We start from the raw sequence: 26,374 nt of genomic DNA on the forward strand, positions 1-26,374 counted from the left end.
CAAATGAATTTTCACTTAAAAATCAATCTAGTTCAGTTTACTGTGAAGTTGTTGCAACAACAGAAGTTGAAAGGCAGACAAGAAAGTGTTCAAACCCCTGTACAATGCCACAGTGCTTTAATATGTCATAACTAGTACATGGTTCTCTAGTTCTCTTCCAAAACACCTAGTTCACAGCTCATAAAGACAATCTCCAGTCACATTTACGATTATTTTGTACACCTTCAAGTCTCCACAAGTGCACTGAAACATTATACAGTAATGTATATTGAGTTCTTTGCTAGTAACACAACCCACAAGTCTGTACTAGCTACCAAACTGAATGTTTTGAATTAGTAGCACCTTAGTAGTGTTGTGGAAAAACATTGGCAGATACATGGGTTCTGAGCAAAGAACTCAATATACAGTAATTTTCCAACCTGATAAAATACAGATTATACATGTATATAGTGATCACATCAAAGCATGCCATGTTATTTAGGATTCAGAAAGCTGTACACTGAAAACAAAAGTGATCTGTACAAAAGATTGGTTAAACGTCATCCTCCATTGTACCATCATAGACTTCTATCTTTTGCAACTCAGTCTGAGGAAGAATATAATAAGTCAGCCAAAGGTTATAATGGGCGTTCTGGTACATGTAAATAAAAAACTGCAGCAACAGATGGCAAGTATATTTATCCAGCTCAAACATGGTTTGCAATCTTAAGACAAAGACTTAGTGTTTACAACAGCATAAGCAAAATCTAAATGAAGGGACTTGTTCACAGCTCTTGTTTCAACTTGCAAATATTTTGCAGTAAGTTGTATGAGTATGACAGTAACCCAAAGACATTGTCATCCCAGGATGAAGTTCATTTCAAGTTACCCCTCCTTGACTCATTCCAGCTTGCTCTGTCTGACGTTAACACAAAGAGGGTTGACTTAAAATTTTGCCGATATTCAAAGTCAATACTATCAAGCGCATACTTACAACTGACCAGAAGAATCTAGTTCTCATGCACACAATGTGTACAATACACATGATCATGACTGAGTATTATGTAATGTTAAGTGCCCTGCCATACTTTCATATTTTCTTTACAAATCAACACACAAAACAGTGTATAGTTACAAAATGTCTCATTGTCAAAATCATCATTATAGAACAAGGGTCTATAAAACTGTTCTCCACGGAGTGCCCATGATTATCCGCGGAGTGCAGCTAGCGACCAGGGCAGGCGGAAGTGGCTCACTGGCAGAGGGGTGCAGTGGGTGGACTCATAGTTTATCATGTGTTTGGAAGCCTGTGGGAAAAAAGAGATAAAAAACATTTACACTGAGTTAGCATGAGATTGTGTTGGTAAAAGTCATTATGAAATAAAGTCCTAACTTTCCTTCCAACACTGGAATGAATTGGGACTTACCCTAAATTTACACTGAGGTTACACATGTTTACCTAAAGAACCTAAGTAGTGAAAAGAGTCTACAATCAACCTAATTTTGTCAGATTCGGGTACAAAACCATTGTGGGGAGATGAGGCTTTGAAGAAAATCTTTGCTGTAAAAAACTAAACAGATGCAACACTTGGCCTCACTTCATGAATACCATTTGGGTTTTGAAATTTAGACATGAAGGATGCTTTTTAAACTTGCAACAAAAGAGAACTTTCCAGAGATTGCTACATTTCTATGCAGCATTTTCCTTCAAATAAAACATTTCTTGTTGGTCTGTACATATACCTACCAAAAAGAGCACTAGCTGAGTCTTCTCTTCAGAGCTGAGTTGGTCGCCGATCAGACAGGGGAAGTTAGCGGAGTTTTCCTCCACCCAGGACTTCAGCAGGGACGTGCAGAGCTGCTCATCTACCGAGTACTGGTTATACACAGCAGCTGCAACACACAAACAAACAAATAACCAAAGAAACAAACAGTGAATACCTGTCTCTACCGACAGACTAGTAGAGAAACAAAAAAAACAATTAACAATTGCTTCTCTATTGAGTACTGGTTATACACAGCAGCTGGAATAAATACACAAACAAACAAACAGTTAACATGAAAAGTACTGAGTACTGGTTATATACAAACACAACATGTAACAACATAATAGTAGATAAGATAAAAGTCAGAAACTGGTACATAAGTAAGAAAATGTAATGAAGGTTATGAATACAAAATTTAATGCCTTCTTCTCTTCACCCAAAAAAGTGAGCATTGGTCCAGGTTAGGGCTCAAACACTATGTACATGTAACGTTACATGTACAAATGTATCTCAGTGAAATACCAAATGTAACTACTGGTACCTTGCACTGTGGGGGTGGGTGCTGAGAGCCACTCCCGGAGCATGGTGATGGTGGACTCTGTGATCAGCTTAGGGTATCTAGAAATAAATAATACAGTTCACAAGTAATATTCAACCAACCACAGGGTGTTTGCAAAAGCACCAGTTACCATAGTGACAGACATCTGGTCCATGTCATTGACCTTATGTTATAACCTTATGTGTTTGGTGAAGAAAAAATCAGGCAAAAGCAATTTGGTTACTTTCTGCAAACTTGAGATAAACATGATAAATAACACAGAACCAGTTGACCTCACCTGAACTGCAGCAGTTTGACCAGCAGGTCGTTGCCCCTGTTAGATTCTATAGCATCAGGGTCACTGGAGGTCAAGAAAGAGACATGACATAAGATTATACATGACATTGTACATTCACACATAATCACAACACTTCTGCTACTTTTAAAGACAGTTATCCAATTATCAACTTATTTTACCCTTTTAGTATTACTTTGTAGGAGTGGTATAATTTGTTGTAGATAGGAAATTCTGTTTGATTTCAAACTTTATTCAATGCAGGAGTGTAGTGTCCTTTATAGGTTTGAGAGTGCAGACTGGTACTGAACCTTACATTGTTGTGATCATCTCATCTCTGGTTCTCCTGACCAGCATCACAGGACCTGGGTACCTGGCAGGGCAAAGTAGAACCACATTACACCCTATGTTATCTGTATCATTCTGTATAACTATCATAATTCAGCATGACATACAAGCCTTAGTTTGTGTTAATGTGTAATACGACCATAACATACCACAGACTATATAACAAAGAATGACCAAAAAAAAAACACATTTAATGAAATTCTAAACAAGCACAAACTACTACCTGTTGAGCTGTGCAGCTATGTCCAGGTTGAAGTATGTGTTGACACTTCGGATCACCATACCTCCTGTATGTACAATAGCAACAGCTGAACTGTAGGTTACAAGATTTGACTGGTAATTGTTACAAGTCACAAGATAAAAGGTTCATGTAGTCCCGTGGCCTTTTTTGAAGCCGTCTTACATCTTACACCTGGGTGAAGGGAGGAAAGTGACTTTCACAAGTCTTAGAGCACAACTACTAGCCACAGGAATACAATGTATCAGGGATCAGGAGTCCATGACCATTCAATCTTGTGTGATTTAGTTAATATTTACTTATAACCTGAAGACTGATATTTTAAAAAGCCACTAAAGCTCACGTAAGCTCTCTGGCATCCTTGATATTGCCAAGGGCAAAAGGTCATCAAAGGTCGCATCCAGAATGACCCCGCTGACGGTGGGGTGGTTCATGGCTGCAAAGGATGCTGGGTATCCGCCGATGGACCATGCGAAGATGATGATGTTGTCGGGAGAGAACCCTAGCTGATGCACGGCATACTGCAGCACAACGTCGATCGCATTCCCCTCATTCTCCGGCATTGGGATACCCTTGGGGAAGATGAGATACAAGTTTAGTAATACCACCAAGAAATGTTATGCATGAAATTTAAACTGCACTTTCCGACATAAGGAACATGATTTACAAGGAAACGTTTTTACAGTAACAATATAACATACCTGATATATTTACATCGTAGCTGATGTTTGTATATATAAACAGCTCAGAGAAGTCATACTTTATACTGTGCTGCTTATTTTTATACTGTGCTACTTATTTTAATACTGTGCAACTTATTTTGATAGAGTTATAACCTACCGTGCTGCCACCAAAGCCAGGGTGGTTCCAGCCCAGCACAGAGTAACCAGCTGCAGAAAGAACACAGATTCTGATGAATATGACTTCAAAATTCACAATTTCAACATGATAATAATTTTTTTTCTTTCAGACACAACAGAAAGACAAGTACACTACTACAAGCCCTCTGCTGGTCTAAGAGCTATCATCCTAAAGCCTGACCTCCTTTTCTGTTATAAGAATCATAACTGAGTCTAGTTATCATTTGTATGAAGTCACTGACAGTGTATAAAACTCACCATCCAGTGGTGTACACATGCACCCAACTTCATAGAACCCCGCATTTCCCTCACTGGTGATGACCTAAGAACAGACAAGCACATGGAAATGTTTACATATTGACGTGCAGAAATTGGCTACAGGAAGAAGATTTAAGCATTAACTGTGTAAAGTGTTATCTTACTCCCCATTTTTCCATAAGGAAATGCAAGAATTCGACATGCAATTTTGATCATCAAAGCCTACACATGTACAAAAACAAACAAACAACAGACCAGTTTCCTGCCCTTCTCCTCTCCTGTTGACCTCCTGTCCACAAACATGGTGTCGATTTCGTTTCCGTCCTGAGCCAGCAGTTTTGCACGCTCTCCGTCATACTACAGACACATGAGGTACAAGTACAACAGTATTACGTTACTGTCATGAATAGGTTGGTAAGTAACTTTATAGTAAAGTTCTTTACTTCTTTAGCTGAACATATATCTAGTACACATCAACATTTCTGTGACTGTTTTTCACCTTCCTCGGGGCAATACTTACTGAATTCTACTTTAAACTACAGCTAGGTATCACTACTTCAGTGTTACAAAATCGATTATTTGATCAACATCAATCATGGGTAAAGATGCAAACATTATTTTCTTTCTCACCTTTTCCACCAGTTTCTTTCGACCCTCCTGAAGCATTGGAGCTGAAAAATTATGAGAAAAAAAGAAATTATTGTATTGTCTGTTCAACAGTACTTAGTGCAAATCAGCTAACACTACATGCCTAATTGGCTACAAGGTTGTGTATATGTTAGTTTAAATAAAAACATCATGCATACAAGTTCCACTTATTACATAAGTATAAACCCTACCCATAGCCTTCTGCAGCAGCCCCACTGTGCCAGGGTAAATCATACGCCGTCCAAATGTGTGCACCATCAGGTAGCTGGAACAAACACAGGACTCATTGGAAAGATGTCATGATATACATTCAGGATAAATTCTGACAACATTTCAGAACAGATAGAGAATATATTGTCAGTATGTTTACACCTTATTTCAGCATGAAAGCTGATCATCTGATTACTAGTAGGTAAATGATAACATGGATCCTAAGTTGACTGAAGAAGTGATAGATTTGATGAGTCTCTCTGTATTGGAACATGGTTAAACAGTTTGATCCCTAATGTTCCTACCTGGCCACATCACAGGGCAGTCCCCACACCTTGTCTGCCACGCCGCGGGCCTTGGACCTGGGCTGGAGCCTCTTCATCGGGACATCCCTACATACACACAAAAATGTGTCTTATACTAAGTTATAGTCTTATACTGTTCTTGTTGCCATACTAGATGCTGCAGGTGGCCACAAACCAGGAAAACCTAGAGTGCTACTGTCATCTTTTGAGATAGAAGGATGCCTACTACTAGTGGTAATTTGAGGCCTGGCATTTCAGGTGTACATGTGTGTACACTACAGTTTGTAAAAACAGGAGCTCACCTGTTGGCCACCTGCGTCCAGCTGTAGTTGACCGGCCACGCCCAGAAGTCAAAGTCATACCTGGCCAGCCTCACCTGGTGGAGGGAAAAGAGCAAATCAGCAGAGTTCTACACACCTGGCAAATGTGTCCTACATTTGCAACTCCCATTGTCTCTGCCGGACTAATACTAGTAATAGGGATGATAATACCAAAGGGATAGACAATACAGGGGGTAAATGTTAACTTTATTTCCCACGGACTGACTCTCCTGGCCAATTATTCCCTTTTTGAAAGAATTCTACAATCTGTATCCCCACAGGAAGGCCTGGTGGAGACTAAATATGTAGCTCCAAGAAAAAGGAAGTATTTGAAGGCAAAATTCTGTATCTCATCCAGGAGTACCCCCTCCAAAACTACACACATGTTGCACACTGCTTTGGGTGGTTTTACTCCTACCACCACCATACTGTAAATGTCATGGGGAGATCGCTGGGTTTATCTCTGTTTTTCTAACCTTATTTTCTACAGAGAAGACCTGTCGAGCTGCAGTCAGGATGGCGATGAAGGTACAGTAGTCAGGGTTAGCCCATCTCCCGATGCCTGGGGGAGAAAATGTGAATTATGGTTTTGCAGGGAGGGATAGGTATTGACCTTAGACAAGATAATACATTTGAGTGACTGAGTGAAGAGAAAATCGAATTCTGAATCTGAATTTTAGAGGATTCTTACTTTGAATTACAAGAGTGTGAATAATCAGTTTCTGTATCTGTACTCGTACTGTATAGCTTGTACAAGTACCCTTCAGCGTAACACGCCAGCTAGGTTTTTTTGCTAGGATACATTTTATGGATACAAAATCACAGATGGTAGATTACCGGGTAAGAAGCGCATAACTTAAAGCTATAGTATAAAGAAATAACATGGTAATGCCTTCACCTCTTAGCCAAAACGCCCCTGACAGTATGACAGCTGTAGCCATGGCCATACGGAGTCCACTGTTCATGCCTTCTATGGTGAAATACCCTGGAATGGGGAAACAACAACTCTGGATCAAAACATTACAGTATTATATTAGCCTTCAGTATTGTTGGTACATTCTCCTGTATTCTTACTCTTAGCCTCACAGTTGACTGAAAGTAAATGTTTACATCTTGAATGTTCGTTATAGAATATAAACAGAATAAAAACATTCTCTGGAAAATATGTTTCCCCCATTTACTATCATTGCTTCAATAGGCAGTTTGTTAAATGAAGAGCATCTAGATATTTAAAATCCATGTATGTCACTATGTGTACCTTTCCGGTACAGGTAGGTGACGAGGATGGGAGAAGTCCAACAGGACAGAGACCACATGAAGGATGCCTGGAAAGAAAACATAATTTAGAGTCAGTGTGGATCTATACAACAAAATGTATTTGAAGCAAAGTTAACCCTTGTATTTCTAAGTATTTTTCCAGTAAACCTGAAATGGTTATTTGTTGTAATTTTACTGGCAGATAAATATCTCACCCATTGTATGATCCTGTCTCCCAGAACTTCAGCTGTGTTGGCTTCATACGGACGACTCTGCAATATGAACATGACAGATATGAATCTTAGCTTCTATTGTCTCTACATAACATCTATTTACCATACATATATACTACGGTACCTTTTGAACATTCAATTTGGACTTTTAACTCCCAATTGCAAGTTATGAGGTTTACAATTACAATTGTGCATTCCTATACTACCTGCCTATGCTTTATTATGTTCAGACATATTTAGATCATGCTTTAGAGTTATTCAGACCATATATCCAGACCATATTGCAGTTCTATTGTAGTTGTGCATTTTGTATGAACATCAATTTGGCCACCTCAGACAAAACGTGTCACTGTGATATTGTGACTGATATGAAATCATGAATTATTTAATAAACACCATATTGTTTAGAGAACTAGCTGCCCGAGTGCCACAGAGTGAGACCTATGTGTAGTTTACACAATATACAACCAGCCACAGTTGACCTGTAGGTCATTTCTACATTGTAGTTAACGTTACGTCATTCTGCATGGAAATACCGATGACACAGTAATTTATGTTCCGCCTATGAAAGTGAAAGACAGCCCCCCTCCCCAAATTAAAAGGAAAAATTTATATTATGTAGGAGGACGTTACATTTTGGGGAAATAATTTCTCGTATAGGACAGTACAGTTGCTAACGTATATGTCTTTCGCATAACCTAGTAACCAAGAAACTAGTTACCAGCTAGCTGATTACATGGAATATTGAAGATGCCGACAAAAAATATTTTATTGAAATGCCCCCCCCCCCTCGGCGATTGAAACAAAACACCCAACAGAACCCTAAATCCTTGCGTTGGCCGCACATAGTTTTTGTCAACGCTAGCTTGTGGCTTCTGCCGTTATTCTGCCTTCTTCCCGCCCCTTACGTACCTTTCCTTCGCTGTTGGCGGGGATTCGGAACAGCCTAGGTCCGGTCGCACAGCGCCAGAGAGCAGCCATTTTGGTTTTGGTTCGGTCTAGATTACTGCAGTTTTCTTACTACTTGCTAGGTGGCGCTAGTGATAGGCCGTGACAGCATTTGGCTTCTTTCAATTTCAAAAAATGTCATGTTTCGCTACGCGATCTATGTCATTCTTAACGTTTCGGCAAGATATTATACAAATATACAATTACGACCTAAGCAATCACCAAATATCATGACCAGCCGCCATCTATCTATTTAGTCAATGTACACCCGGCCCGTACCACGGTACACTCTTTCCAGCCGCTTCTAAAGCCTGGTACACTGTAACTGTTACTACAAGTAAAACTATACCGGTAGAGGCTTACAAGCATCACGTCCAGACATTAAGCCTTTGTTAACGTTGGTGTAACCTACTTCAGCTACAATGCTACACAGGAGAGCGACTTCATGGTATCGGGTTACCGGGTCACATGTGATCACTCAGCCTAGTATTCTTCGTGATAGAGTTTGTAAACCGTACATTTCGAAATGAATTAAATCCAATTTACCTTATCTATGGTGACCTTCGAACATAAACTAGGAATAAGATGCTTTTGTATGTTATTATGTGAATACCAAAGCAGTCTGTTGTCTAATACTGGCCAGCTTTCCGTGCAAAATATTGTACACGCAACGGAAATAAAATTGCCTCGATCCAGGTTTAGCTTCGATTCCTAAAAAGCTATTCATCCCAATTTTTCAACAAATGAGAGCCAGTGCAACGTCTTAACAACAAGTACAATGGACGGCGGACCACAGCTGACCTTCCCGTCAGTCCCTGGCGGTTGACGCAATTCGAGTGAGCGACAGTATTTAGGATGTACTTTAGTATACTGTCTCGGGGCCACCATAAGAGCTGTTTACCAAAGAACCACAAAGACTACTTGTACGTTAGCAACAAATATCATGATATTGTGCCCTACCTAGGCCTAGGGTGAACTCACAAAGACATATTAGAGGTAACGTTTCCCTCAGACGGACGCTTGCTTCAGGAGGACGTGTCAAGGATGGCGCTGGTCCTTTACGTCACGGTGGCTCTAGTGTCTGCTTTCCTGTGGCCGAGTCTGTGTGGTTCTCTCACGGAAGATGAGATTCTTCAAGGGCTGGAGACGAACATGAACAGTCCAGAGGTGATAAACACCAGACTGACGCAGCATCTCATCGCACGTTACCAGGTAAGGTCTACGTAGAAAGTAGAGAAATGTTATTATGTAGCAAACTAATGGGGCAAGGAATTGCTCCCGAGCAGCCTTCGTAAACCATACTTCTCTTATTGGGTCACTGGATATAGTCCTTACTCTCACTGAGTCAAGCTTGTCTTGAGCACCAGCATTGACATGGTACGATTTTGAAGACGTGGATTTTTGTTTGTTTGTTTGTTTGTTTGAAAAAAATTATTTATTCATGAGAAGCTCAAATCGGCCTGTAGGTCGCTTTTCATTGGGGTCATGATGAGAGAACAGGTAAGGGTCAGGCATGATATTTTCAAGCAGGCTGTCACAGAACCAACCACCAAAAAGGATCTAAAATTCTAAAGTAGTCTTTTTCGTATAGTGCAAACTCATGCAGTTTGAGAAACCGTAAAGACCGTTAAAGAGTCTAACATTGCGTTAGGTTAAAAGGCTGCCAAAAAATCTCTTTATATAATTATATTGTGTGTTTTTGAAGGTGCGTGGACCATCGCCCTCAGTGTCGCAGCTAGCTGTAGAGCTGTAATATCTCATCAAAGGCGGTAGCTAGCCACATGACACCGAAAGAGCTGTTAACCCTTGCACATCTAACTGCAAGTGTTGTAGTATGTAGTGATTCCCCGACTGTATTGAACGTCTTTGTTTCTGAAGGTCGACCATCGCCTGCAGTGCTCGCAGCTCTGCTATCTAACCAGAGACTGTCAGTCCTACAACTATCACGAAGATGAAGGCGTCTGTGAGCTGAACGACCAGACTTACATCCAAGGTCTCGTCAGTTTTTCCTTCACGACTGGGCAGGATCCCGGCTGGGACTACTACGAACGACACTCGTTCTACATGATAAGGGTGATTGTGCTTTACGCAACGGTGTCTTTTTTTATAATTTTCGTGTAAGTAAAGCATCATCAGAAGAATTAGGAAAGGGAACATATCTTTCTGATTTGCAGCATACTTTGAACATATTTAAACAAAAAATGTAGTTAAACTTTGCCTATATATAACTATAACCGTGATTTTTAGGGTGAAAATTGAAATTGCTCGATGTACAATACAATACTGTATCTTTACCGCGCTTCCTCCTAAATATAAAATTCTAAATCTTATAAAATGTATGCTGTTGCTCTTGTTAAATAAATTGACTCTGAACCCCTGCATAATATGTAGGCGTGGTGGTACGAGTGTCCCGGGTCCAGCCCGTGCCAGAATGGCGGAGTGTGCACCCGGAAGGTCCTGGGCGGTTCGGGGGGAGAGCGGCAGCCGTGCACTCATCTCTGCGTCTGTCCTGTGGGCTACTCCGGTCCTCATTGCAGCAGTAAGTTTTTTTAACCTTCGTAAAGAAGCTGTTTGTATGTATGCGTTTATATATGTATGTATGCATTTATAGATGGATGTGGCTTAGCACGATAACTCAAGAAGCTATGGATGGATTGTCACGAAACTTAGTGGGTGAGTATGGTGGATTGTAATATGGTAATGCAGTGAAACTTCCGGTTTTTTTTCAATTGATTAATTATTTTCATTGATCGCTATTTGAAACAACAGTAGAATAGAACATGCAACAGAAGATAAGTACACTCGTGAGGTAGGTTGAAGTTCGTTGTTTAAAAGTACCCCTGTTATAAACTTTACATTTGCGTAGTGCTTTCACCATTACTTGTTTTCCCCAATGTCAATAGTTCGAGACTGCCAGGTAGGCAATGGAGCGTCCTTCCGAGGAAAAGTCACCGTTACGAACACAGGCAGGATCTGTCAACGCTGGGACAGCCAGACGCCACACGGGCACGGGAGAACTCCCTCGGGGTATCCGTCATCCGGACTGGAGCGGAACTACTGCCGGAATCCGGACGGCGAGTCCGGAGTTTGGTGCTACACCACGGATCCGGGGAGGAGATGGGAGCTGTGTGACGTGCCGCAGTGTTAGTTAGTTAAAGCTAGTTCAAGCCCTCTCGCAACCATAAGCATGGTCGCATATGGCGGCGCCTTTCTCCGTTTCATATACACACAGTTGTATAATCACTACAGCGGGGTAGTGGTGTGTGTTTAACTCCAATACTCGTTCTCAGTCTCTACAGTCGAGGCTGAGGAGTGACTGACAAATGACTGACAAAAGAGTTCTGATATATATTCTATTGTGTCTGAATGTATTGTTAAAACCAAAAGACGGGAAGTTGACAAATCTCTTACAGCTAGCTTGAAGAACACACACAAAATAAACAACGCCTAGCAACACAGTCTGTTTAAAGATAACATATGTGCTACAACTATTTCTAAACGCTAAGGATCCGGTATACCGCAAGTTAGATTACTGAAACAAAGAAAACGTATAGAACAACCACGTAACAACACCTTCGATTTAACCGGAGGCTAGACTGTCCAAACACTCCACGTACAGTTGCATTTTACACAATACATCTAGTTCTAGTAAAAAATGCTAGCTATACGGAACATGTAAAGATAATGACTCAATAAAAGAAAAAAAAATCAGTGGTCACAATATTAAAAGAAAAACACAATGAGATAAACTCTCATCATTCAAATACATTGCTTCTGACCCATATGATGCCATATCATGTAAGCCTTGCACAGCCATTGATAGGCTTTGGATCAGAGTACATGTATTACGAAAGCTTTTATTATACCATCAACATGTGGACTGTTTCTGGCGAAAGTGGTTCCATATGTGCGACTCTAACTGACACAGAGTAGTGAACTGCTTGCCGCACTCCTCACATCTGTACCGTTTCTCATCAGTGTGAGTCCGCATGTGTCTCTTTAGACTTTTCTGCGTAGAGAACTGCCTACTACACTCTTCACATCTGTACGGTTTCTCACCAGTGTGAGTCCGCATGTGAACTTTCAGAGTATCCAGCTGACTAAACTGCTTGCCGCACTCCTCACACCTGTACGGTTTCTCCCCTGTGTGGGTCCGCATGTGACTCCTCAGATTACTCCGCGCGCTGAACTGCTTGCCGCACTCCTCACAGCTGTACGGCTTCTCACCTGCGTGACTTCTGATATGTCTCTTGAGATTGCCCAGTTCAACAAAACACCTGCCGCACTCCTCACACCTGTACGGTTTCTCTCCCGTGTGAGTCCGAATGTGCGCCTTTAAGTCTGTAAGGTTAACGAACGACTTGCTGCACTCCTCACACCTGTACGGGCGCTCCCCTGTGTGAGTCCGCACGTGCGACCTTAGAGTACCCGGTTGTCTGAACTGCCTGCCACACTGCCCGCATCGGTAAGGTTTCTCGCCCGTGTGATACCTCATGTGCTTCTTCAGATAACTCGGGAAGAGAAACGCCTTGCCGCACTCGCTACACTTGTGTGGACGCGGAGAATCCGTGTGAGAAACCATGTGTTTCTTCAGGTAACTCAAGAAGCGAAACACCTTGCCGCACTCACCACACTTGTGCAGGGGATAGGGAGAATCCTGCTCTACGCGCCCCTTCTCTCCCTCCGCTTGTTCCAGACGGGATTCAGCTGTCGCCATGTCGAGCCTACAGGACATGTAAAATTCAACATTCGATATTTCATTTTGAGAACAAATGGGCACCGATAAGACCCCGGTTTTGCAAGGAGACAATGTATTTGAGGGACAAAAGACGGCAAGAGTTTGCACGGGGAACATAAAAAACTACAACGAAATAAAACCATGGAAGTAGTCGTGAATAAATACAGGAAAGCAATATTATGGTCAGCACTTACCAAGTTGCACTGACGCTCCAAAGTACTGCACGATGTTTTCACGACGACACAGATCCTCACGGCTGCAGAGTCAGTACTGACAGAAACAGAGCAGTCAGGGACGCGTTTATACAGGGACTGAGTGGGTGGGTAAAACCGATCCGATGGGTTTTACTTGATTATGATCATGTTACATGAGCCAATTTGCATTGGGGAAATCAGACATCATTAGATAAAAAGACAATCACTTGACATTAGCAACAAAGACAACAACACATTACGTGTTTTAATATATTGTTGAAACTGAGATAGCCAATGTTTTGTTTCGGCAGACTGTCTAATCTTATTTAGTGAAAGATAAATAAATGGCCAATTATAGTTTGAAATACATCAAACACTTCCTTACAGCATCAAAGCTACCGATAAAGTACTAGTGTACAAATAACCACTGAGTCAATAAAACTAATTTTGCACCCTCTATAGTCGACATACATTAACGATAAAGACAACAGCATATTGGAGTGTTTTAATTTATTGTTGAAACTGAGATCAAAGGGAATTAAGGTTGTCTGCATACAATGGAACTGTTTCGTTTCGGCAGACTGTCTAATCTAATAACAAAACATGCAGAAAGTAGACTCTAGCAGCTACATGTAGCGTACAGAACGTTTGGAAACAAACATAAAGCTATACTTTTGACAAAATATTTATACTAAACACACAACGAAAGTTCAGCTATGTAAAACATAAAGTGGAGATCTAATAAATAAAAAAAAAAGAAAAAAAGAAGAAAAACATAAAGTTACATTTTAATGGATTTATAACTAGTATGCATGCTGTGATTAACTCTAAACGCTAGGGACCTACTAAATTTACATCAGGCAGTCAAATATAAAGAGAAAAGTAGAACTTTTAGTTACTAGTACTAAAACGAAGACAACAAGTCAACTTAGCGTTAGTACGGACGGACGGTGATGTCAAAGAAACGGTGTCTTGCCATGTACTAGTAACTCGTCCGTATTGTTCTAACATATTACGGAACATGCAATATTAATTACTTTACAGAGGAGTCATGTAGAGATTACAATATCAAAAGAAAACAGTAAAAAAAAGAGGTTACGTTGGTAAAAGAATAACATAGTGAGATCTGACCCCATCTGTAAATACCAACATTGCGGTTGGCGCATATGATTTCACATGATGGTCTTTACACAGACATTGGCCGGTCGGTATGAGTACGCATGTGTGTCTTCAAGGTAAATAACCGACTAAACTGCCTGCCGCACTCCTCGCAATTATACGGTTTCTCACCTGTGTGAGTCCGCACGTGTCTCTTTAAACCACTCCGCGAGCTGAAGTGCCTGCTACACTCCTCACACATGTAGGGTTTCTCACCTGTGTGAGTCCGCACGTGTCTCTTTAAACCGCTCCGTGTGGTGAACTGCCCGCTACACTCCTCACACATGTAGGGTTTCTCACCAGTGTGAGTCCGCATGTGTGTTATAAGAGTAGACTGCTGGTTAAACTGCATGTTGCACTCTTTGCAAATGTGAGGTTTTTCATTAGTGTGAGTCATAATGTGCCTCTTTAAATCTGACAGCCGAGTGAACTGCCTGCTGCACTCCCCGCATTTGTAAGGTTTCTCACCCGTATGAGACCGCATGTGTATCTTTAGATTTACCAGCTGACTAAACTGCTTGCTGCACTCCCCACATCTGTACGGTTTCTCACCAGTGTGACTTCTTATGTGCTTCTTCAGAGTACCCAGCTCAGTGAACTGCTTCCCACATTCCTCGCATCGGTACGGTTTCTCACCAGTGTGGGTCCGCATGTGTCGCTTCAGACTATTCTGGAAGCTAAACGCCTTGCCACACTCGCCACACAAGTTGTAGGTACGCGGAGAATACCGCTGTCGACGCCCATTCTCTTCCTTCTCTTGTTTCACAAGGAATTCAGATGTCTCCATGTCTCCATTCTCTTCCTTCTCTTGTTTCACAAAGAATTCAGCTGTCGCCATGTTGATCAAACCTACAGGAATTATGTAACATACAACATTAAAGATTTTAATTATGGACACCATGAAAACCCCGGTTTTTCAAGGACACATATAATATATTTGAGACACAAAAATACGGCAAGATATTGCATGGGAAATATGAAAACCTACAAACCTACAAACAATGAAACCAACAACACCATAAAACCTACAAGTTAACAAAATCTCTTGAATCTGTTTTATACTGTCAGCTGATGGATTAACTTCTTGAAATGCATAGTTCGGAATGCTAAGGATTCAAACAACCAGTTTCGCATAAGTAGTCAACAATGAAAAGTAAGTCTAAATGTAGAAACAAAGCCGATTTATAATGTACATGTATAATGACATACAACAAGATGCCACATGGCAGTGAATAAAAAAAACACGAAATGATACAACGAATGAATGAAGACCTTTATTGTACGCACATCCACTGGGTTAAGTACAGGTCACAAAAAAGGATGGGATATAGATAACGTTACATACATACATCGTCAAGTAGCGCTAGCTACAATCACGTAAATTCGGCTTCTTCTCGTTTCTTAATGGCAAAAATGTGAGAACAGATATGTTTCAATACAGAAGGTTTGTCTAAGCTCATTAGAAATATAAATTTATCTGTACAGCTTAGAAGCTAGATGTATAAAGAAGGGGAACATAGGTTGTATCAGATTATAAAGATCTACTCTCTCTTTGTGGTATAGTTTACATTCTGTTACAAAATGTTTCTCGTCTTCGATTCTTCCTAGATCACATGTACAGTACCGACATATTTGTTGTTCTAGGGGAGTGCGGTTATGTCTACAACAAGCTGTCACAAGGTCGTAGTCACAGAGAAATAACTACAGAAAAAAACATAGTCGGCACTTACCAAGTTGCACTGACGCTCCAAAGTACTGCACGATGTTCTCACGACGGCACAGATCCTCACGGCTGCAGAGTCAGTACTGACAGAAACAGAGCAGTCAGGGACGCGTTTATATAGGGACTGGGTGGGGTGGATAAAACCGGTCCGGTGGGTTTTACTTGATTTCGAAACAAAGGAAAGTAAGATGCTGGTGTGCATAGGGAAGAGCCAGACAACATCAGGAAAAAGAGACCAAGACATCAGACAACATCATTAGATAAAACTTGGACAATGACGATAAAGACAACTACATATTACGTCTTTGTTGAAACTGAGATCAAAGGGACGATTGTCTTCATACACTACTAACGATAGCGAATGAAAGACAACGACATATTACGTGTTTTGCATTTATTGTTGAAACTGAGAAAGTTGGTAAATGTATGAATACCCCAGATGCATTTTTCACACTAGTACTTTCGTCTAGTTGTAATCAAGGAGATACATGTAACACCGGTGTTATAACTTCCTTGTTCGAATCAATAGTTACTCACATCACGACCGATTTGAAATACCAGTGGTACCGCGACACAGCGAGTGTAGGAGGTCAACAAAGGTCTTACCTGTCTTTCAAAACTGCCCAGGGTTGATACAGAGCCGAAGTAAGATGGAAATCACTTCAGATTGGAGAGAAATAAAAGACACCCCACACACGGCTCAAAAATGGCGGTTTAGCGTAAACAGATAGGTCAAACCACAGAGGGTAAAGGTTAAAGGTGACAAACCTGATTACCCGGCTCAAGGATTGTGTATTTACGGACGCCTTGTCGGATACAGTAGAGGGGATTTTGTCTGGTATATCAGTTTAAACGATTGTCTATGCTACGGGTAATACAATTATAGTAAAATGAGAAAAAGAAGGAGATATTTCCAAGGTGGAAGCTGTATTGAAGATGATGAATAGTTACGAGATATATGTCGCAGCAAGACAACATCTCCACACAATAAAAAAAAAAAACTTCGAGAATGACGACGAAGATGATAAACAAACGAGACCACATGACGTGTATGAATTTATTGGTGACACTAAAAATGAAAACGGACAATATTTCGATGCATTTAAAACTAAAACATACTACATGAATAACTACAAGTAGTTGACTAAGTTCTTCAACAGACGGACAAAAAATACAACATGTACATATTACTAGTTTTGATTTATTGGCGACACTAAGATGCAGAAAGTTGACAAATCTCTAACAGCTACTGTTATGTATTCTACAGAACACTTGGAAAACAAAATTAACATTCTTTTGCATTTACAACTAACATTTACGCTGCTAATTCCTATTTTGAATTCTTATTAACGTCCCATATCTGCTTTTTTTTCAGAATGTTCTAGCCTCTTCCAGGCTTGGTAAGGCGGCTGGAAAGAGTAGAAATCGGCCAAATAGAGAGATAAGCATGCCAAGGGAGTTTGTCCGTTGAGAGAACGCGGCGAAATGTTCTCTCAATGGACAAACTCCCTACTCTTTCCAGCCGCATCCCCAAGCCTGGTAGAGGTTAAGAATGTTCTACTGAATGACGAATCTAGTCATGAATGCACATTAGTTAATAAGTGGTCCCTCGGCGCACATTGAGAGGGCGGTAACATCAGGTCAAGGCCACGATGTCAGAACTTTGCGTGACTCCAGCCGTTTTATATCTACTTGTCACCGTTCTTAAAGCTAATTTGACAAAAATTTTGTGGAATTGATTTAATGTTGATTTCCCCAAACATGCTGACAACGTTGCCCTTGTTACATCACGATCTGACAATTTCTGCTTCAAAGTGAAGACGAGGTGGGATTTATGTCTCCAATTCCTTTTATTATTTCGAAAAAGATATATTCAAAGTCAAGGTTATTTATACAGAGTTTCCCAGATTTCAAAATGTAGAAAGATAAATTTGTTTTCATTATTGAATTGGACAAGCCGTGTTTTAAAGGCTACACATGTTCATACATCTACAACTGTAGTCTCAAGAAGACTGAGAAGAAGCTGAAACTGTACATAGCAGTCGAACAAACTGTACATAGAAGAACGAACAAAAACTATTATCATTAAACTACCATATAGGAAACCACAATATTTTGATTCAGAATTAATCTAAAACTATTTTCGGAAGATGATTTTCTCCAGCCCCAGCAGAGGCGCCTCCACCGTCACAGACACCAGGAACGCCAGCCCGTAGGACAGAACCAGGTTACCCACGAACAAATACGTCTGCAAAGACAAGGATACGATCAAGATCAACCAATAAACAACACGTAGAATATGTGATTTGTTTACGGCCCCAAGAGCTACCGGACTCAAAGAGTGAGTAAGTGAGTGAGTGAGTGAGTGAGTGAGTGAGTGAGTGAGTGAGTGAGTAAATGAGTGAGTGAGTGAGTGAGTGAGTGAGTGAGTGAGTGAGTGAATTAATGAATAGGTGAGTGAGTGAGTGAGTGAGTGAGTGAGTGAGTGAGTGAGTGAGTGAGTGAGTGAGTATACCGGCATTACGCAAAAACAAAGAAGAGAAAGGTAACGACAAAGTACATGTAGAAGCGTACTCAAGTTGTGTTAGTCAGCACCATTCGGTCTCTGAAAGGGTGTATAAACCTACTCTCCAAGCAGAGGTTGTGGGGAATGATCGTTACCTTTTTATATATGGCCGTTTTTTTTGTCCTGATCCCCACCCGTCGGTGGCCGCGGAGCTTCTCTGGCCAATGGATACTGCCTGGCCAATTTGATACTGTCTTTTTGCCACCGAGAGGGATCTGCTTGGAGATTAGTATAAACCATGTCTAGACCTACCACGGAGATATTGGTGAAGTGGAAGGGGACTTCCCGTGTGTAGAACACGGCGTAGATGACCATGGGATGTACCAGGTAGGCGCAGTACGTCAGCCGGCTGAGAGGCACGAACAGGTCCCACGACAGGAAGGAGTCCACCACTCCTACAAGGAAGATGGGCATTTCGTTTTTATTTTGTAATCATACAGGTAGCATAGCATTGAGAATTATCTTTATCTCAACTTACAAACGTACAGGCCCCATGACCGTTACGGGTTTATCACTCGTAAAAGACGTGGACATTTTGACACCCTAGTCACAATTTGGCCTCACAATTATTACTTATCCAAAAGGAGTGGATTTTTTTTTTTGGGGGGGGGGGGCTGTTTGCTTCTGTGTCTATCTATCTATATCTTTACATCTCCCTCCTCTCTCTAACTCTGCCTTATCTGCTAGAGACAATATAAGAACGTTCAAAGATTGGACTACCAAAACTTTCGTCTTATTACTTTATCTTTGTTGTTAGTGTATTGTAATTACTTGCAATATGCATGGGCAAATAAAAAACAACAAAAATAGAAAACTTTTTTTTACCTCCGTATCCATAGAAGCAGGCGAGCACCACCCATCCCAGCGCCATGCCCCACGCGGTCCGGTGTACGGTCAGGTAGAAGGCGTTCTCGGAGTCGGTCATGACGGTGCCGTGGTACGTCCCGTACAGCCCGTACAGCACGGCCAGGGCGGTGGCGGTGGCGACGGCCCAGCCAAGGGGGGCCAGGATCATCATAACCTATGAGTACAAGATGAAAGTATTGTTTTGGGTGCCGAGTTGTTACATTCCAAAACGTGTTACTCCAAAACATGATATGGAATGAATCAATTTTTGAAATACAACACAACATACATTCCAATTCGTATTATTATATTCAGGAATGAACCATAACACGATTTGCAATGAATCACGAGTTGCGGGCTTATATATATCAGAGTAGGTGAGCATGTGTGGCAACATTGACAAGCAAAATGACAAGAGGTGTTAAGTTCAGACACAGGAAATGGAGCGGAATCGAATAACACAAAAGCAACAAAAAATTCAGAAAGTCTGAAATCTCCATTTTCCTTTTTTAAAGGACCAACTAAATGAATGATAGAACAAGATGATCCTATGACCACCGTATCCACGGCAACACCAGGATGTTCCGACCCACCTTCCGGTGGTCCGATTTCCGGTTGATCCTGACCATGAGCCAGCCGACCGTCATGCCGACCAGGTACGGCCCGATCCGGCACCACGGCTTCATGTAGTAGTCCTGCATGAAGTTCGGCCTAGACGGATAGAAAAGATAAAGGTGACGATGGTCCATTTGCCTAGGCCTTAAAGGGGGTCTTATGGGTAGTGGCCATGGGTTGTTGATGTGGGCAGGGTAGGCAGGGCCCGTCTCTCTTCTTCCGCTGCTTTTAAGAGTACTTCTTGCAGCAGAGGTCATTTCGTTTGATACCTGAGTCTAAAAGTAAAATGTGTCACCTGACAACAAGGTCAAGCTCAAGTAAACTTGCTCTGGAAAATCGTTTACCAAAATGATAAGTATCCATCCAATGGCACAAAGTCTCAAGATGAAGTAGAAGTTGTCTTACTGTCTTTTGATGTATTTCATTGAAATTGAGACGGCAATACAATGGCATTGCCGCTGATACTGGGTGCCTTCTGACATAATAAATTAGACATAACATCTTACTGTCCTAGTCCCAAGACGCTGGGGCTGAGTTTATCATGTAGACAGATGACGGCTGTCGCGATGAAGCTGGATAACAGGAGGGCCAGCTTCAGGGCAAATCCTACAGGCCTCCATCTGTGAAGGGTTTAACATATGTTACACCCTGGTGTATCCAGAACCGTGCTGGATCCAGAACCATGTGCAGTTCACGCGCATCCAGAACCATGCATAGGGCAAATCTATGATCTTGGATATGCGGAGACTATCCAGAATCGTGCCTGAGCCTAATCCTAAGTTAACTTATTCAGCCATATAACTAAATAGCACCGTTCAGGATACCATAACCCCTTTTTCACCAGATTCTGCACACGCTGAGCGACTGCCGGGTGACCAAATATTTAACAGGTCCCTCGGCGAATTTCATAGTTCATTCTCGATACAATATGCAAGTTGCTTTAGCCATCGTGACATCATCACTTAAAGCAATTGAGGTTCAGACAGGTAAGAAATCTAAAAATCTATAAGATAAATGTATGGAACCGATGCGTTGATATCAGATTTACAATATATATATACATATATATATATGTCCACACACACACACACACACACACACACACACACACACACACACACATATATATATATATATATTCTTTTTTATTTGATTTAATGACGGTAAGTACCTGGAAAGCAGGTAGACGACAGGAACGCCGATGACGAAGAACTGCATGTCGTTTGCCAGGTACCAGGACCAGCCCATACACTACGGACAGAAACATCATCATGTAATAGGTGATAGTAAAAGGGTAAAGGTTGTCCCGTAGCCTTTTTGTGAGGCTGTGGGGGCGGTGGGATGTTAATGCACTGTGGGCACGGTATTGGAATGTGGAGCCCAATTCCGCCATTTTTGACCTCTCCAAATGAATAGAAGTCATGTACTAATTTTACCCCTGGGTCGAGTGATGAGGAAATTCGTGTGAAGTGCCTTTCCCAGGGAGACAACGTCTAGTGAAGAATGCCAACTAGGAATCGACCTTTCGGTCTCGCTTTCGATAGTCTTACCATTCGGCCATCCGAGGCAACCAACATAAGATACTATAGTACAAACAGAAGATACTATAGTACAAAGCTGATAACATAGAATTTGAAAATATCAACAGCAGACTGTATTACGTGCTTGTGGCATTAATATTATATTGTGAATTGGGACATTTCTTAATGAGATAAGAAACGCATAAGATATAAGTGATGACCTGTGGCATACCATGTGGTCAAAATTGACGACGTTGTTAATGTAGAGCAGGTTAGTCCACCAGTTTGTCCCACAGACCGGGTCTAAGGCCTCTCCGGGCCAGACGGGGCCAATGAACATGTACGGGTACACACACAGCCACATCATCAGGACAAACGCGTAGGGCATCGTTAGTCTGCCAGAGAAAACAAACAAACAAACAAACTTGGACATCGAACGGAACGGTATACAAGATGCCATCTACATCAGGATAATGTAACAATCTCGAAACAAAGACGGGGGTGCCACATAGTACAAACTTCCTGAAACCTATTATATATATACTGCAGAGCATGAAAAGTGTCGTGGCAAACCAAGGATTGGCAAACCAACTGTATGAAACTTCTTACCTCCAGTATCTGTGGACATACATCATCCAGTACGGGACCGACTCTCCCTTGTCTCTGCTCTTCTTTATCTGCCTCAGGAGGAGGTAGGCGGTCAGCAGGCCACTGGAAAGGCAGATCGAGACTTAGTCTGGATGTCAGACTGTATCCAAAGCCTACCCTCTCGACTCAAAGATCGTCAATCCAAAACTTAAGAAATTTTACCACAGACAAAGTCTTGAGTTAGCTTAACTCCTTCAGGACTGTCTGTGGTAAAATTTTCTTGGGAGCAACCTGGCCCTGAAGCCGAGGAGCTGACCTGTGCAGGGCCTGGAAACAATCTTGCCTCCAAGGCTAATTAACACTTGGATTGTTGTGCGTGTTTTGTATATTCACCAAGTAACAATATCAGAGTACATATAATGTGGTAAAGAGAAATGCAGGGGAGGTATGAATACTTTGTTCTTTACATACACCACGCAACAAGAGCAATCTTGTGCACTTGCAATGTTGCCATTTGTAAACATGTTAATTAGTAGACTGATTTTAGACTTCTCATGGCCGTTTCAAACAGAGAACTCTACCGTTATGGCGGAAGTCTATGAAATTAAAGATAATTGCCTCACCTTAGGAAGAAGAAAGTATCGACGGAGACGAAGGCGTTTCCCACAGCTTGAAACGTGAACTCTCCTATCACACCCACAACCTCCCCAAAGTTGTCTGGGACAAAAACAATACGATGTAAAGTTAACTACCGGATTTTTTCCTAGTGTTGACAGCAACTCCAAAGAGTATGCCGGGTTTGGTGGCGTCACCGTCAGTCATTTTATGAACGTTACCGTCAGCAGATTTTCCACCCTTTTCAGCGCCTTGGAGAAAGAGATTCTTCCCACACAAACCCAGCTTTTTAGACTGCCTATCCAGAACCGTACCTATCTAGTTCTACGACTGAGAAGGGATAGATTAGGATAAGGCACAGTTCTGGATACGTTCTGGATACGTGTTTAGCCATGGTTCTGGCGTAAAACAATCTTCAACGGTTCTGACAACAGAGACTATCCAGAATCGTGCCTGATCCCAACCCTAACACATTCAGGCATAGAGCTAGATAGGCTCGGTTTTGGAAACAATAACAGTCTCGCCTCTGTGGCATTCCTTCCAACTGTGCCAAAGAGTGATCACCTACCGGTAACTGGCGAGGCGAACGCGAAGGTGTGACCCAGGATGACCCAGCTCATACTGATGAATCGCATCCCGTGGAGGCACGTGACCGCTCCGGGCGCCTGATTGGTGCTGAGGAGCTTCCCGATGTTGGTGTAGGGGGAGAAGCAGAGAAGAAGTCGACAGGACACACCTGGGGGGGGGGTGAAGATGACACCCTGTAAAGTTGTAACTTCATTATGCTTACCTTTGCATATTTTCGCTGTTTTGTCCTCTAGATCTACTTCTTCATCTCTAAACATAACATCATGTAAAAGTCGTAGCTTCGTCATTATGCTTACATTTGCAGAAGGAAAACATGTTGCTTTAAGTTGCATTCAAACATAAGGTCAATGACCTGGGCCAGACGTCTGTCACCATGGTAACTGGTGCTGCAGAAGACGCCCTGTGGCGTTGGGTTATGTCATGTGTCAATGGTAGAACAAAGTTGGAAAGGCTAGTCGCCACATAGATGAATGTGCTTGAGTAAGAATAGCGGTAGTGTGTTGAACTTGGCCAAATAATGATAAACATTATGGATTTCCCTTACAAATTTTATCTTTGTAGTCAATTCAAGTCATGCTAGCATTCATATTGTAAAGAAGGATCTTTACATGTAATGGCCATTGCCAACAGCAATAATATATAATATTACGCCATAAACTCAGCGAATTGAAAGTAGTTCTTGTGCTGGTCTTACTTTCTCTCTTCGTTGCCACAGCTTCTATTTGTTTCTTTTTAGTCGAGTTGATGAGATGAGTTCGTTCATCCGGCTGCTCGCTGTCGACATTTTCATGCATCATTCTGCCGTTCCTCTCTTCTTTTGGATCCTTTGAGAAGAAAGAATACAACACAACTTTGTGAACATCTAGACACAGCAGGCAGGATTAGGGATTACAAAGATTTAAAACGCTAGACCCGTGCACAACAGTAAAACAAAAGGTTCGCTACTAATTTGAACCTTAAAAAGTTAACTTAAAACGTGCACACTAAAACACATTAAACACATTTCTTAAAGTTCTACGCTGGACAGTTGTGACGTGTGAACATACCTTATTGCCCTGGATGGCGCGTAATCTCGGCTGGTGGATGATGACGTCATACGCGGTGCCCATGAGAATGAGCGTCAGGAGAATGCCACAAACACAGCTGAAGGAAGGAAAACATTACTTATGTTATCAGCTTTTGCAAAGTGGTTGTACTTGATAGCACTGACTTCGGATTGTATTATGCACCGTCAAGATATGTCAAATTATATGTTAATTGCAAATTGGATGAAGATGCTGTTTTATATGTAGGTTAAAATTGTCAGACAAGGGAGTAGTCAACAATCAGTGAACGGTGTTGTATGTTTGTTGCTAAGCTACGTGTTTTACAATGTACATGTAATTGCTACAAAAAATCTTCAACTATCATTGTGGAGGACTTTTCTTTTTATATTATCTATGGTCACCACGTAACACGCAAGGTTGGGGTTACATGAATAGGACGGTAACGGTGTATTGTCATCTTAGACTAGACGTAAAAGAAAGTCTCACATAGCAGCGATGGTCTTGTTGTGCATGGGGGCGTATTCTGGCGAGTACGCTGACGTCACCTGCAAGGTTCCTCTCTCAACCAGGAGCCGAAAGTACAGACCTGGATGGAACAGAGCAGTGACCGAGTCAATGCACATGCGGTATTAGGACTCGCGGGTTCGATTCCCAGAGTCATACTCAAGGCCGTAAAATGGGAAAGACTGGTTATCAATTACAAAATTAAAGGATGTGTAAGTATATGGAAGTAGCGCACTGTTTATCAGCAGTGGACTATACCCCCCCCCCCCTTTACTAGCACAATGTGTGGGCAAGGTCTGGGGAAATGGATAGGTGCAGCCTATTAGGCAATACGCCATATAGCGCGGTATATTTTCGAACATAATGATGCCCCAAAACGTATAGAGATTTTAAAGCCATTTTCTTTCGACTAAAACAAGACAACACCTGTGCGTACATTTCGAGAGGGTATCCACACAAAGCATTTACTTATCAATAAAATCAATACATGTACTGTCAATTTTTCTATCAACCTTAACCATATCCAAGCTGTAAGCAAATAATGATTTTTTCTTTATTTTTTTTTTTTATTCTTCCCATGAAGTTCCTCTTGTTGACACAAAGTTTTGACTCACTGTTGTCCAGCCTCTGTATGACGTCATGAGTGGTACAGGAGCTGGGAACACACACGCCCAGGTGCAGCGTGAGCGCACCCAAACCTGCTGCAGCCTGGAGAGTACATCCAAACGTGTGGAGATCTCAAAACTTCTTATCGAACGGCGTGCATATCACTAAGCTAATTACCTCTTCGAAAAAGGTATAACCGTAACGGTTATGTTTAGATATGTATTTTACCCTCAGCATTTAACTGAAAGGTACTTCACACCTTCGGCAAATACAACATAAAATTGGACACTTTTGCTATTTTTTTTTTACCCAAAATGCATATTTTGTCCCATATGTCAACCAAATAACCTGAAATTTGATACATTTGGCATATACCCACAGATATCCATTAACACATTTGTCGTACACAACTTCAAAAATATGGGGCTATTAAAAAACTAAAAATGCACATTTTGCCTCCTTTAATTTGCCCTGGTATCAAGAGTAAATAACTTGAAAATTTTCAACTCAACAAAGTAATAGTTTGCTTCATTCACAATTGTTTATCTTTTGACGTAGGATGCCTCTTCATCTGTCTAGGGGAGTCGGCCTTGGAGAGGGACATACTGTTCCTGTTGCCGGCTCCCATTCCCATTCAAATTTTAATACTGAAAACTTGACTAAATAAATAAAAATAATACAATATATCCCCTACCCCGGCTGATGGTTGCCCCGGCTTGGGGACGGGTACCAGAGTTGTCAAGTAGTACTTAGCGTCAAACGTGATGCCGAACCCCTTCTTGGTGACGTTCACACATTGTGAGTAGCTGCCGAGCCAGTTGAAATTCCCTTCCAGAATCCCGCTGGGAGGTTTACCACCGGCGT

General features: G+C 41.5%; 4 protein-coding genes across 4 annotated transcripts; 1 reads left to right on the forward strand and 3 right to left on the reverse strand.

Annotated features, from left to right (window-relative positions):
- Positions 1–1,044: 1,044 nt before the first annotated feature.
- On the reverse strand, positions 1,045–8,307 carry LOC109484657 (protein ABHD16A-like). Its single transcript, XM_019788004.1, has 19 exons — positions 8,168–8,307; positions 7,238–7,294; positions 7,024–7,090; positions 6,664–6,750; positions 6,242–6,327; positions 5,748–5,821; positions 5,446–5,532; positions 5,122–5,195; positions 4,913–4,953; positions 4,538–4,639; positions 4,283–4,346; positions 4,005–4,054; positions 3,508–3,736; positions 3,150–3,213; positions 2,895–2,951; positions 2,582–2,644; positions 2,287–2,363; positions 1,727–1,872; positions 1,045–1,286 (listed from the first exon to the last, which is right to left on the reverse strand). The coding sequence occupies exons 1-19, from the start codon at positions 8,234–8,236 to the stop codon at positions 1,188–1,190; spliced, it is 1,593 nt and encodes a 530-aa protein (XP_019643563.1). The 5' UTR covers positions 8,237–8,307; the 3' UTR covers positions 1,045–1,187.
- Positions 8,308–9,247: 940 nt separating this feature from the next.
- Positions 9,248–11,640, forward strand: LOC109484327 (plasminogen-like). The gene is made up of 4 exons (XM_019787582.1): positions 9,248–9,415; positions 10,082–10,276; positions 10,595–10,742; positions 11,107–11,640. The coding sequence occupies exons 1-4, from the start codon at positions 9,248–9,250 to the stop codon at positions 11,349–11,351; spliced, it is 756 nt and encodes a 251-aa protein (XP_019643141.1). The 3' UTR covers positions 11,352–11,640.
- Positions 11,641–11,986: 346 nt separating this feature from the next.
- Positions 11,987–16,064, reverse strand: LOC109484329 (zinc finger protein 665-like). Its single transcript, XM_019787583.1, has 4 exons — positions 16,024–16,064; positions 14,328–15,142; positions 13,136–13,170; positions 11,987–12,927 (listed from the first exon to the last, which is right to left on the reverse strand). The coding sequence occupies exons 2-4, from the start codon at positions 15,129–15,131 to the stop codon at positions 12,072–12,074; spliced, it is 1,695 nt and encodes a 564-aa protein (XP_019643142.1). The 5' UTR covers positions 15,132–15,142; positions 16,024–16,064; the 3' UTR covers positions 11,987–12,071.
- Positions 16,065–17,770: 1,706 nt separating this feature from the next.
- Positions 17,771–26,374, reverse strand: LOC109484544 (nose resistant to fluoxetine protein 6-like). Its single transcript, XM_019787864.1, has 15 exons — positions 26,205–26,374; positions 25,519–25,612; positions 24,887–24,986; positions 24,401–24,497; positions 24,049–24,178; positions 23,335–23,502; positions 22,775–22,868; positions 22,173–22,274; positions 21,796–21,958; positions 21,215–21,294; positions 20,550–20,663; positions 20,022–20,139; positions 19,408–19,603; positions 18,835–18,977; positions 17,771–18,264 (listed from the first exon to the last, which is right to left on the reverse strand). The coding sequence occupies exons 3-15, from the start codon at positions 24,910–24,912 to the stop codon at positions 18,154–18,156; spliced, it is 1,542 nt and encodes a 513-aa protein (XP_019643423.1). The 5' UTR covers positions 24,913–24,986; positions 25,519–25,612; positions 26,205–26,374; the 3' UTR covers positions 17,771–18,153.

This window comes from Branchiostoma belcheri, unplaced genomic scaffold, assembly GCF_001625305.1.
Source record: "Branchiostoma belcheri isolate BF01 breed outbred unplaced genomic scaffold, Haploidv18h27 scaffold7, whole genome shotgun sequence".
Classification (NCBI taxonomy): domain Eukaryota; kingdom Metazoa; phylum Chordata; class Leptocardii; order Amphioxiformes; family Branchiostomatidae; genus Branchiostoma; species Branchiostoma belcheri.